The 12,508-nt window shown below is 36.6% G+C and overlaps 1 protein-coding gene across 2 annotated transcripts in view; it reads right to left on the reverse strand.

The window, feature by feature from the left end:
• Window positions 1-12,508, reverse strand: part of LOC145243979 (proton myo-inositol cotransporter-like) — a 42,874-nt gene continuing 30,366 nt past the window's right edge. The window contains exons 8-9 of one of the 2 annotated variants that reach the window (XM_080107115.1): window positions 8,515-8,667; window positions 1-321 (exon numbers count right to left, since the gene is read on the reverse strand). In XM_080107115.1, coding sequence (XP_079963241.1) covers window positions 143-321; window positions 8,515-8,667 — 332 coding nt within the window. In that variant the 3' untranslated portion in view covers window positions 1-142. Of the gene's footprint in view, window positions 322-2,844; window positions 3,380-8,514; window positions 8,668-12,508 lie in introns of those variants that run through there. The other variant, XM_080107114.1, reaches the window with a different exon arrangement.

The following is a 12,508-nucleotide window of genomic DNA, read 5'->3' on the forward strand; positions in this document are numbered from 1 at the left end:
AGTCCTTCAACGTGACAATAAGATTCAAACTCTAAAAAGGAGACCTGATTTGCCAATTAGCATAAAGTAAAAAACAAAATAAAAATGGTCACTGTAAAGTATGTAAAACATGTTTAGAGGAAGTAGTTTCTCTTGAACCAACTCACATCCGGGTCTTTCTCCACATGCAGTGTGAGGACGCCATTATTATTATAGTTTGACTTCCAAGCCAAGGTATCTCTGGCGAGGTCTTATTTAGTTTTCTTTGTCTCAAATCCATCTTCATTACTTCTTCCTTATGTTTTCCTTGGCTTTCCATGTGAACTGACCTTGTTACTTCAACTGAAAAAAAGAGTCCCATTCAGAATTTTAAGCAGATTCTCACGAGTTCAACAGAAACATTCCCTAGTTCGACAAGATACACCTGAAGAAGGTCGGAGGTTACATCGACCGAAATGTTGTGAAAATGACACTGAAGATGAGAATAGTAGTCTGAAGAATCCAAATAATACGAGATTACTCTTTGTAGAAAAGCCAATGTGTGTCAATCTATATAACCTCCGACCTTCTTCAGGTGTATGTTGTCAAATTAAAAAATCTGCGTAATTATATAAATCAAAAGAATCACGTTTAATATTATTATCTGAACCTCGATTTCATTGTTATCTATAATATATAGATGAGAACAGTATTCCAAATTATCTATATTCTGAGGGTAAATCCAATATTGAAATTATACAATTAAAATATTAAAAAACAAAAACACAATAATATCATTAGTTGATAAATATAGGCAGAAGCAGTTTTGTGCTGATTATAAATTAATATTGTGTTGCTTAGAAAAACATTCAATTTAATCCTATAAATGCAATGCAGTTATAGTGCGTTCACACTTTTTAACTTCAAGCACTTGTACTCCCTCAATGTAAATACCCCCGACAAACCTGACAAACAGCAAAATCCTACCCCTACACAGTTACATAGGCATAAGAAAGCTTTTTACTCCAATAGTTTCTTCCCCAGAACTGCTACACTTTGAAACTCCCTTCCGGGTTTCTGCTTTCTCAACTGCACTGACATGCAGAAGTTCAAGTGTAATGTTAACAGACATCTTGCTGCTCATCTCCCTTCATTTTTTTTTTTTTTTTTACACAGTGATCACCACTTATCAAGGCCCGGAAGCCACTCAGGGATAAGGGTTATTGCAAGTACATTACGTTAGTGAGGAGATTTGCTGAAGTGTTTACTTAAAGGGGCGGTTCATTAGGAATTTGTTAACATTGGACTTGAAGACATCCAAGTTGTAGTCCGGTGGGAAGCAGGCAGACAGAACAGAGTTCCACAGGCGTGCAGTTCTAAGAAAGAAGCTTTGTTCATGGAATCCGCATTTTGATTTAGGCACAGATATAGAGTGGGGGAAATTTTTCACAGTGGATTCAGCTAGACGGGTGTTTTTCGTGAAAGATTGGCGAGGGGGGACCAGAGATTGGAGTTCAGACGAGCATCTGCCATGGAAATAACGATAAAACAAGGACAGGCTCGCAACGTCTCTTCTGTGGGAGAGAGGTTGCAGGGTAGAGAAAAGGGCATCCCCCACTAAGCCACGAAGTCTATTTTGTACTCTGTCAAGGCAGGATAGGCTGTTTTTAGCAGCTCCTGCCCAGATATGGCAGCAGTATTCCATCCTTGGACGTACTTGGCTTTTATATAGATAGAGAATTGCATCAGTAGTGAGATATCTTCTGGAGCGGTAGAATGATCCCACCATCTTTCCAGCGACCTTGGCAACAGACTTGATGTACGTGTTCCATTTCAGATCAGGAGTAAAGGTCAAACCCAGAAGCTTGTCAAAACACGGAGCCTCACCCAGACGAGAGCCATACATCACAATTGATGCCAGATGGGGATCAGAGCGTTGATGATGTAAGGATAGGAGTTTGGTTTTGGATGCATTAAAGGTAACCAGCCACATCTTCCCCCACTGAACCACGCGCTCGAGATCAGAGGAGAGAGAATCAGAGAGAACTTTGTCATTTACAGCCTTTGATGTGTTGCCGTAGATGGTCGTGTCATCAGCATAGATGTCAACGAATGATTTAAGTATGTGTCATAATATTCCCTGCTAACTTTTACGATATAAATTACCTGCAACTTATGTCCCTCGATAGTAACTCCCAACTTCAAAGTGTCAGTATGCCTTGTTTGGGATGAAAATTGAATTAAAAAAAAAAAAAAAAATTATAGGCCAGTCGGGGGTAGAAAATGATTCAGATGTGGCATTCATATCGAATGATATTCAGATCTGATCAAATGAGATGTTGACCTAACAAAAATGATCACTTTCCTAAGCCCATGATTTTAGTCATCTATGCACTATTTCTCACATAGTGTAGTACTATCGTCGACCAAATCTTCAACCCAACATGGGCATGTCAAAGATAGACAGAAGACCTGATCTAGCCCTTGTGTCAAACAATGTCCAAGTTTGAATTATATTATCACTAACTTTCGTTTTTATTACTGCATCATTTTTCTCCTGCAAAAATGCTGCAGATGCTAAGAAAATGTTTGTAGACTAATCAACAATTTTCTATATAATATTTCTCTTAATCTGTCTGTGTGTCAACCTGTCCATTCCACTTTTTCTTGAAAACTACTGGACCTATATAATTGAAATTTTGTATGGACCGCTGTTATGAGAAAGTGCAGCAAACTAAGTAATATCGCATCCATTCGATGCACAGTTAGAGATTAATAGAGATTAATAGGGATAGTCACCACAATACCACATTTACTCTAGAAATAAGGTGCAGCGAACTAAGTAATATGGCATTCGTCCAATGCGCAGTTAGGTGTCAATAGGGATTAGTATGAATTAGTATTTAATGCAAAAATGAGTACAGATTTAACCATATTAAACCATCAATTTGTCATAAAGCACTTATTTTAAGTCAACGGGCTATAACTTTTGCCCGTTTTTAACAAGTTAAAAACATCTAGTCTGTTTCTTTTTCTTAAATGTTTCTAAAAAATTACTGTAAAAATTGTCATTTTTTTTTTTTAAATATTAACGTATTTTTACATAGAATCATCCGGAATCTTTTATCAAAAGTTCTTATTAGATTTTATCTCTTCTTCAATTTAAAAAAAAACAAACATTTTTGGTGCCATAACAAAATGTAGTACATTCATTTAACATCTGTTTGTCTGTCGAATTCTATTTTCTCACTCGAGTCGGAGAGTATGTCATTAAAGTTTTTGTTTGGAAAATCTTGCCAATCGTTTTCACTCATAAATAATTGTTCAACTTCTTCTAATGTTTTTCCTTTTGTCTCAGGAAGGTAGACGGAAATGAAGACGGTTCCGATTGCACAGATTCCGAAGAATAACCAAAACGTACCTGGAAAACAACAAATCGGAAATAAACTTGAAAATCTTTTTTTTAATCGAAATTTTTTTCATTACGAACAATTTTAAATATCAATAATTCAAAAATAGATAAAAATTCAAATATTTATATGTAAGTGTATAAGAATGTTGTTAGCTATGTAGAATACCAGGATAATGAGGTGATGTCACATAGGTACAAAAATAGATGAACGGACGGAGGTCGCATTTAGATTATAAATCTTCGCATTTTATTCATTTTGTTCATTTTTTTATATTCCACATATTTATTTATTTTTTCAAATCTTTTACATATAAATCAATAAACATGGATTTACTTTCAACCCTGATTTCGTATTCCTTGTGCCGTTTTTTACGGTATATTTTTGGGTTCGTTTTCTTTTTGAAGAAGAGAAGTCCTTCTCGAAATTATCAAAGACATTTTCCATTCCGATTATATCGAATAGTAAGCCCATATTTAGTGGTTTATATGTGCAAAATTTTGAAAAATTAAAAATAAAAGTTATTCCTGGAACATTTGCTGAATTTCTGAATTTTCTGAAAACAGCACTTCACTTTTCTTAAAAATTTTTAATAATGATATAAATTTTTGGATAAAAGAGGAAGGTAGTTTGCTTGAAGCATTGCTGGTAAATAAATACTGATCAAAAAATTAAGACCACTTGAAAATCTTTAAAAAGAAATCTTTTTTAAAAGATAGATTTTAAACTACTCCCACTTAAGGTTACCATTAACCATAAAAGGTTATGAAAAAAAAAAAAAGCTGCATTCCAAACATTTAATTCAGAAATTTACATATCGTCATACATCAAAACAACATGAACCTTTATCATTTCTGATAACATGACATGCCTGATAAAATAGTCTTCGATACAAGTATATTTGCTGAATGATACCACGCTCTATAAGAGATACTAGGGGAAAATGAATGAACGCATGTCTAAGGAAATGGTTGAAACCTTCCAGGAAGTCCTCTAGTCTGTAATGGAATGGGAACGTAAATGAATGGTAATATTCAATGCTGCCAAATACAAATCTTATTTTCTTTAACAATTAAAAGAAACCTTCTCAATCACTGATTACCATGACTAATAATGTGCTACATGAAAGTTCTTTGTTTAACCTCCTCGGTTTAACATTCACAAACAACATGAATTGGAAAAAATATATTGAGGGCATTGTCAAGGCTGCTGCAAAGAAAGTGGACTCTCTCTATCAAGCTAAAAAATTACTCGCACCTGAAAGTATCCTGTACTTCTACAAGGCCACTATTTGCGCATGCATGAAGTATTGTTACCACATCTGAGCTGGTGCATCTGCCACTAGTCTCTCGCTCTTAGTGTCCAAAAAAGAAACTCCAATCTAATAGGTCCTGCACTATCAACCAAACTCCAATCCCTGTCCCATTGCCGAAATATTGCATCCATGTGCCCGTTTTACAAGTATTTTAATGGAATGTGCTCTGACGAATTCCAAACACTTATACCACCTCAATGTAAGTACTTCCGACTAACTCGACAAGCAGCAAAATCGCACCTCTATACTGTATAGATCCCTAGATGCCAGAAAGCCTTCTACTCTAGTTCAATGTGAACAGACATATTTTTTATTAGGGAATGTTTTGAGTCTGTTCTCTGCCAATCAGGAGAACATCCGATGAAATTTCCTGATGTTCCGAATATATAGGGTGGAACAATAAAATTGTTGCCTTAGAAAAGACGACAGGATTCCATTTCCGTTTGATGAAAACCGATTTTCTTTTTATTGCAGACCATCTACTAGTTGGTCAGTTGTGTACAAATCCCAAGAGCGATAGAAGCCTTCTATCATGTCTGAAAGTGACACAATGTCCAACGAGTGAGATAGTAGGCATTCAAGTTCTATAGTGTAATCACTTTTGCTTATAGAAACATTTCACTTTTATTTTCCTTTTATTTTAAAAAATACTGTTGCAACTGCAGTAGGTCAACTGAGTGCTGCTTGTTTTTTTATTAAAATATATCACAACATATCAATTTCCTATCGTCGGTGTATTCTTTTCACAAATGTTTTTTTTTTTTAATTTGCTAACGTAATTGATGTTTTATACATAAATATTTTATACACATTCGTTCCTCCATAATAAATCAAATGTCGTAGCCTACAACGGTGTAAAAATTTAAACATCACTGGTTTGATTGCTCTATGTTAAAAACAAAAAAAATTGTACTTATTTATTTTACAGCCCAATCACCAACAACCTCGCATCAGCAACTTCTGACAGATTACATAAGCAGCTGGAAGATGCCAAAGTGAAGACTGCCAGACGATTAATTCAAAACGTGGCATTTCTCCCTCCCCTATGTTGAGAAAGGCTTTCTGCTTACAAAGCCATTCCTAACACGAGAAAGGAGAGTAGTTCACGTTGATATAGTATGTTTAATGTATTGTATTTTCAGTTTTAAGAAGTTTATGTTTTTAACAAGAATGTCGGAGTGTAACGTTGTACACCTTTTTTCTTAAGGTCTCATTACATTTTAATATACCCAACACATCGTAGACTCTGTCGAAAGGAAACAGAACAAAGTGAAAAGCTCGACTCACTTTTTTTTTTAACAAAAGCCTTTATGTCTGATATTTCCAGCAACATATTTTTTTCTAAATATTTAAACAATTCATTTGTCCTTTTCCACTACATTTCACTTTGCATCTTGGCTGTGATGTCACCCACGTGTCTCGAACACATCTTTTACAAACCTGTCTCGAACATCTCTCTTTCTCCAAATACGACTTGAATACCTCTGCTTCTCCAAACACATGCTCCTCTGAACACTCTTCCCTGTCCATGTGTGTCTTTTTATTAGGGTTGCGGAGTTGGAGTCGGAGTTGGAGGTTTTAGTTGGAGTCCAATAAATTTATTTTTTTTACTATAGTTTTCCTGTTTGGTTTTACCAGTTGCACAATTTAGCAATTTTTGTATGGTTTTGCTTTTATTTTTGGAGATATATCATATTTTGTACTGTACTGCAATGCTTCTACTTCATCAAGATATTTCATTCCATCAAATCACTGCAAATCCTGTCTGGACAGCTGTTTTTGTTTTGGTTGTGACGTCACACAGGATCAATGAAAATTCTGTCTTTGAGTGAGATCACTGTGGATTACATTGGATAACAATCGAATTGAAATCCGAAAGTTATCCAATTCCTGATTCAAATGCAATTTGGCAATTGGATTAATCTGGGATCGATCCGGAATTACAATCTTTTCCGAAAAAAAATGGGCCTAAATCAATAATAAGTAACCCATGCTACTATAGCCCTTTATAGCTTTTTTCTTTTTATATATATATATAGGAGTCACCACTTATCAAGGCCTGAAGGCCACTCGATGATAAAGGTCAATGAGTGTACAGAAGTCAATGGGACAATATCATAGTAATCGTTAGTAGTGGAAATTTGATTACTTAAGAGGACGGCTCATCAAGAATGTGTTTACGTTGGACTTGAAGATGACCAAATTGTAGTCAGATGGAAAACAGGCAAACAGAAGAGAATTCCACAGGCACAGATAAAAGTGGGGGAAATTATTGATAGTGGTTTTAGCTAGACGAGTGTTTTTTGTGAAAGTTTGGCGAGGGGGACCATAGATTGGGGCTCAGACGAGCATCTGCCACAAAAATACTGATAAAGTAGAGACAGGTTCGCAACATCTCTTCTGTGAGAAAGAGGTTGCAGGGAAGAGAAAAGTGCATCCCCCACTTGGCTATTAAGTCTATTTTGAATTTTATCGAGGCAGGATAAGGACTTTCTAGCAGCTCCTGTCCAGATGTGGCAATAGTACTCCATCCTTTGACATACTTGGCTTTTATACAGGTAGAGAATTGCATCAGCAGTGAGATACCTACTAGAGCGGTAGAATGATACAACCATTTTTCCAGCGGCCTTGGCAACGGATTTAATGTATGTGTTCAATTTCAGATCAGGAGCAAAGGTCAAGCCCATAAGCTTGTTAAAACATGGTGCCTCCCCAAGACGAGGGCCATTCAGTTCAATTGATGCCAGATGGGGATCAGAACGTTGATGATGTAAAGATAGAAGATTGGTCTTAGATACATTAAAATAGTTTCCCTCACTCTTTATCTGTGCCTAAATCTAAATGTAGATTTCATGAACAAAGCTTCTTTCACAGAACTGCATGCCTGTGGAACTCTGTTCCGTTTTTCTTGCTTTCCAACTGACTACAATATGGTTGTCGTCAAGTTGAACATGAACAAATTCTTGATGGGCCATCCCTTAAGTAATCCAATTTACTAAATTTCCATTACTAACGATAACTATGATATATTCCCCTTGACCACTGTACACTTATTAATCCTTATCCTCAAATGGCCTCCGAGCTTTGATAAGTGATGACTCCTTTGTAAAAAAAAATAAAAATAAAATGACCCACGATACTACAGCCACCAAAAGTACTTTTGTTATATAAGCAACAGACCAGGGGACTCTGATATTCATGTATATTACGGTTTATCTTTAAATCAAATATCATACAAGCTTTCCTGATCCACGTCTCAATGTTCACATGTCATGTAATCTCGCACAGCAATCAAAACTTGTTTTGACAAACAACCTTAGATATGTCAATCAACACACATGGAAGAAGGTAGTTAATTTTAACAAGTTTGTTTTTAGGTTTTAGATGATGAGGAGAGGAAGAAAATAGAAAAGGACAAAAGGAGACACTTAGAAATGCATTGCTTCATTAAGAACAGATTTTAGGACATTTTAAAATCAGTTCGTTTGTAGCGAATTTCCGATACTGATCAACAAATTTTGCATTCTTACTTTCCTCATCTGCAGTCATTTCTGCCTAGTTTCCATGCTGGACAGATTGCTACAAAAGCTTAACTATCTGAATTCTGTTGACCCCTTGTCTATGATTCATCCTGATTATGCAGTAAGGCACTTTACAAACATAATCACACCAAACTTTGGACAAATAATATATGCACTTTAAAGCAGTGCATATGCAAAGATTGCAAGGCAAAACGTATGACTCATGCTTGTATTTGATGTAAATAATAAAGTTTTTTTCTTTTTTTAAGCTACGTACATATTAACATGACATATAAGTGGTATCTCTTACCATGTCGAGTAATGGTCTCGGTCAGAGTTATGAAGGTCATAGAAATGATTAAGTTGCTTGTCCAATTCACACCAACAGAAATGGAATTACACGTGGCCCGTGCCCACATCGGATAAATCTCAGCGTTGACAACCCAAGGCATTGGTCCCATTCCTAAAATAAAGAAAAGAGATTAAAATGATGAGCTATATAAAGTATGGTAATGTTATACACTTGGGATGAGGCAGGGTATTCTCAGATGTATAGTACATTGAAATAAGAGTATTGTTAAAAGTATGATGAATTGAAATAAGGGTATCCTCAAACGTATGGCACGTTGAATGAGGACATTGTTTAATGTATGGCCCATCGAAGTAAAGATATTATTAAATGTAACTGTCCTAACTGGTGAATCGTCAAGGAAGTTACTTTACATTTCGATTTCGGTTATAAAGTTCATTATAAGGTCAGTCTTTTAGATGGTTGAACTTCTAATCTAGTTGTATTGATCAGATCTTTCCGAATTCACTAGTTGAATGTTTATTTCATTACTGAGTTGAATCAGCTGCCTCTGAAGAAAGTCAGAAATTACATCGATTGAAGTATCGTGAGAATAATATCCAAGATTAGAACAATAACTGAAATAAAACAAATTAATATTCATCTAAGAAATATTTAATATATGTTTTTCTAACTTCAAATATTAGCTATAATATTAGAGAGAAGTTGAGAAACCCAGTATAGACGAGCACTTGAGTTCAATGGTATACACTTAGTGATTGTGCCGTAACTCACTAAGTGTATACCATATACGGCACAGTCACATTGACACACTAGTTCTCACCAGATCACTGAAGTTAAGCCACATCGAGCCTGGCCAGTACCACATGGGTGACCATTTGGGAAGGCGAGGTGCAGTATGTACCGTGAGGTAAAATACCAGGTTGGGAAACTGACGTGGTCTATCCTTGAGAGTAGATGGGCCTCTCTAAAGCCATGGTAGGCAACCCATCTAGTGATAGCGTCACAATAAAAAATACCGTTGATAGCTCTAACGAAACATCAAGTATTCAGCTACAGACAAAATTTGAATTACACTACAAACTCGTGTAGTGAGTTCAATCTTGGCTGCGGTCGCATGTTACAGTTTTTTTATACACTTAGTATGAAATAAGATATTGTTAAATGGATAGCAACAACTTCTTCACGTGAGAGTGTCTGCTGCTACATTCTCTTTTCCTTCTCGGTACCGGATGTCAAAACTAAAAGATGCCAGATTGATTCTCCAGCGCAGTATTTTTTCATTTTTTATTTTGCCATGATTTTATGCATCAAACATGAATCGGACAGATTTTTGGTCTGTTTTTAGAATGAAGTACCTACCAATTAAGAAGTGTCTCCATTTCTCGACAGTATCAACTATTGCAAGAGCCGCTTTCTCTACTGATGCATAGTTTAATTCACTGGCTTGTAAAGATCTTTGAGTGAAAAGCAACTGGTCGATTATCCTGACTAAATACAGCGGATATAGAGTTGTGGGATGCATCGGTTTCCACGACAAACATTAGATCATCGCTAATTGCAGTTATGCTGTATTTATCAGGTCAGTTTTCAGTGTCTGGAAGAATGTTAAAACCTCGCCTAATAACGGAAAGATTTTTGTGGATTTCAGATTTTTAATTTTGTCCGAAAACCTACTTATCCATTTTGCATAATATCCAAACATTCCAATCACACGTTCCAACGACTTTGTATTTTGGGGTGCTAGTAATTCTACAAGTATGCGTAGACGTTCTGGGTCAAGCTTGATGGTTCCCTCAAATATCTGGTATCCAAATGATCAATTGTTTGGGTAGAGAATTTGCACTTCTCATTGTAGGTCCAGTTATCCAGTCTGGTAGCCCTCTGGAAACGCTGAAGATTGATCTTATGTTTTTCCAAGGTAGTACCACAGATGATCAAAATTGTCAACACATGCATAAGTTTCCTGTAAACAATGTTTTCCAATGAACTCATTCATTTTCCCTTGGAAACAAGCAGTCCCATTAGTCACTCCAAAAGGCATCCTAGTAAACTGGTACAGTTGACCTCCAGACTGGAAAGCAGTATAAGGCCTGTCATTGGGATGTAAGGGAATTTGGTGGCATGCACTTTTCAAATCTATTGTACTGAAGTATTTATACTGTGCAAGTTGGTTCACAGTGCTTTCAATGTTGGGCATGGGGTATGCATCTAGCAGTGTATATTTATTAACTGTTTGAGAATAGTCAATAACCATTCTTTTTTTATGGTTACCACCCTCTTTCACAACCAATGGCTGTGCCCTCCATGGGGATAGACTTGGATCAATAATCCCCTCCTTTTGTAACAAAGTAAGGGTGTGGGTAGGTTGATGCCCCCCCCTCGTTAGGAAGAAAGGCAAAACCACTTGGTATCAAGTTGTTTATTTAAGAAACCTGAGAACTCTGTGTGTTAAAGGTTAACAAAAACTGTATTTACTAGCTGTTTATTCGAGTTTGATCAGATCTTTGAAGTGAGCCATTGTGTTATTTTTGTAAATGATAATTTAGATTATGGACTGAGAATTGAATTTCTAAACAAAAAAAGAAATAATATCCGCGTGATGTTTAGAGAGTGATATAATTGTTTATATATATATCAACAAGTCAGATGGACAAAAAGGGGGGAGAATGCGCAGACAGACTCTCAGATGGATAGATAGAGAGAACACAGAAAGTCAGAGCAGAGCGGGCTTTTGAAGGACAGAATGCGCAGGCATTTCTTGGAGAAGAGATGTGCAGAGAGGAACACAGTCAAAGCAGAGTTGGCTCTTGACTTGACACATTTCTTCAGATAACCAGAGAGCTGATGCCTTCAACCATATTCTTAGCATAATAACACATCGCTTCCTTCAGGACTCTGAAAGAATTATAAGAACTGTACTGTTTTTTTTTTTGTTAATATATATTTGGTGTAGAATCGTTTTATCTTGTGTTTTTTTCTTTTACTACACAAAAAAATCCATGGCTCTCTTTCGACGACGTTCGTCGTTAAGAGGGTACACAACGAATTGGTCCAGGATATATAACTAGACGATCAACCGATAATTCGGTTACTTCCCCATACCAGTAACTTTAGATGGCCAAGAATTATCACCGGCAGTGGAAGGGTTCCAAGGTCGACGATCGTCCTCAACCAACTGGTGAAGGAGTGGGGGTGACACTTTAATAACCGTTGTGTCTCTGAGTCAATGAACTGCTGGTCTGGCTTTGAGAATCTCCGCAGTTTGGTTGTGATAGGTTTGCAATTTTTGGATAAGTTAACAAACAGGGTTGGAGGTTCAACATTGATAGTCATGAGGGCACAGGATGTTAATGTTGGTTTGCTGCCACCATATTTGATAACAGCACTTTCATGTTGTTCTTTGAAATCAGTACCAAGGGTCACATCAGCACAAAAATCATTAATTACATTTAAATTAAAGTTCCTGTACTCACATCCAAGAAGGCTGAAGTCCACAACACAATATCCTGTAATTTTTGTGGTCTGTGCTCCTGCAGCCATGCGAATTGATCCTGAGCTTCTGTGTTGCTTCAGCTTAAGTCTTTTGGCAACATTGTGGCTTATAAAGCTTCTATCAGTACTTCCACTGCCGATTAGGGCTTTCAGTTTATGCCCTTTCAGAAACAAATTAGTGGATACTTTAAACCCCGACTCAGTAGCAGCAGAAAAGATGGTTGAGAGTGTAGGGCCGTTACTATTTGATATTGACTGAATAGCATTAACAATTGCAGCTGAATGAGTGCTGGAATTGTTTGAATGGCACAATTTTGAAAAATGTCCGATTTTCGAACATTTATGGCAAGTTACTTGCCTTGCTGGACACTTACTTTGTGGGTAGCGTAGATTTCCACAAAACCAGTATCGTGGTTTTGTAGCAGCCAATGTGGCTTCCATAGATGTCCTCTCTTCTCTAGTAGCAGCAGTCATAGTAGGTGCGGAAGAATCTCACTGG

The sequence above is a fragment of the Euprymna scolopes genome, chromosome 22 (assembly GCF_053919585.1).
Source record: "Euprymna scolopes isolate OS-2025 chromosome 22, ASM5391958v1, whole genome shotgun sequence".
In the NCBI taxonomy this organism is placed as follows: domain Eukaryota; kingdom Metazoa; phylum Mollusca; class Cephalopoda; order Sepiida; family Sepiolidae; genus Euprymna; species Euprymna scolopes.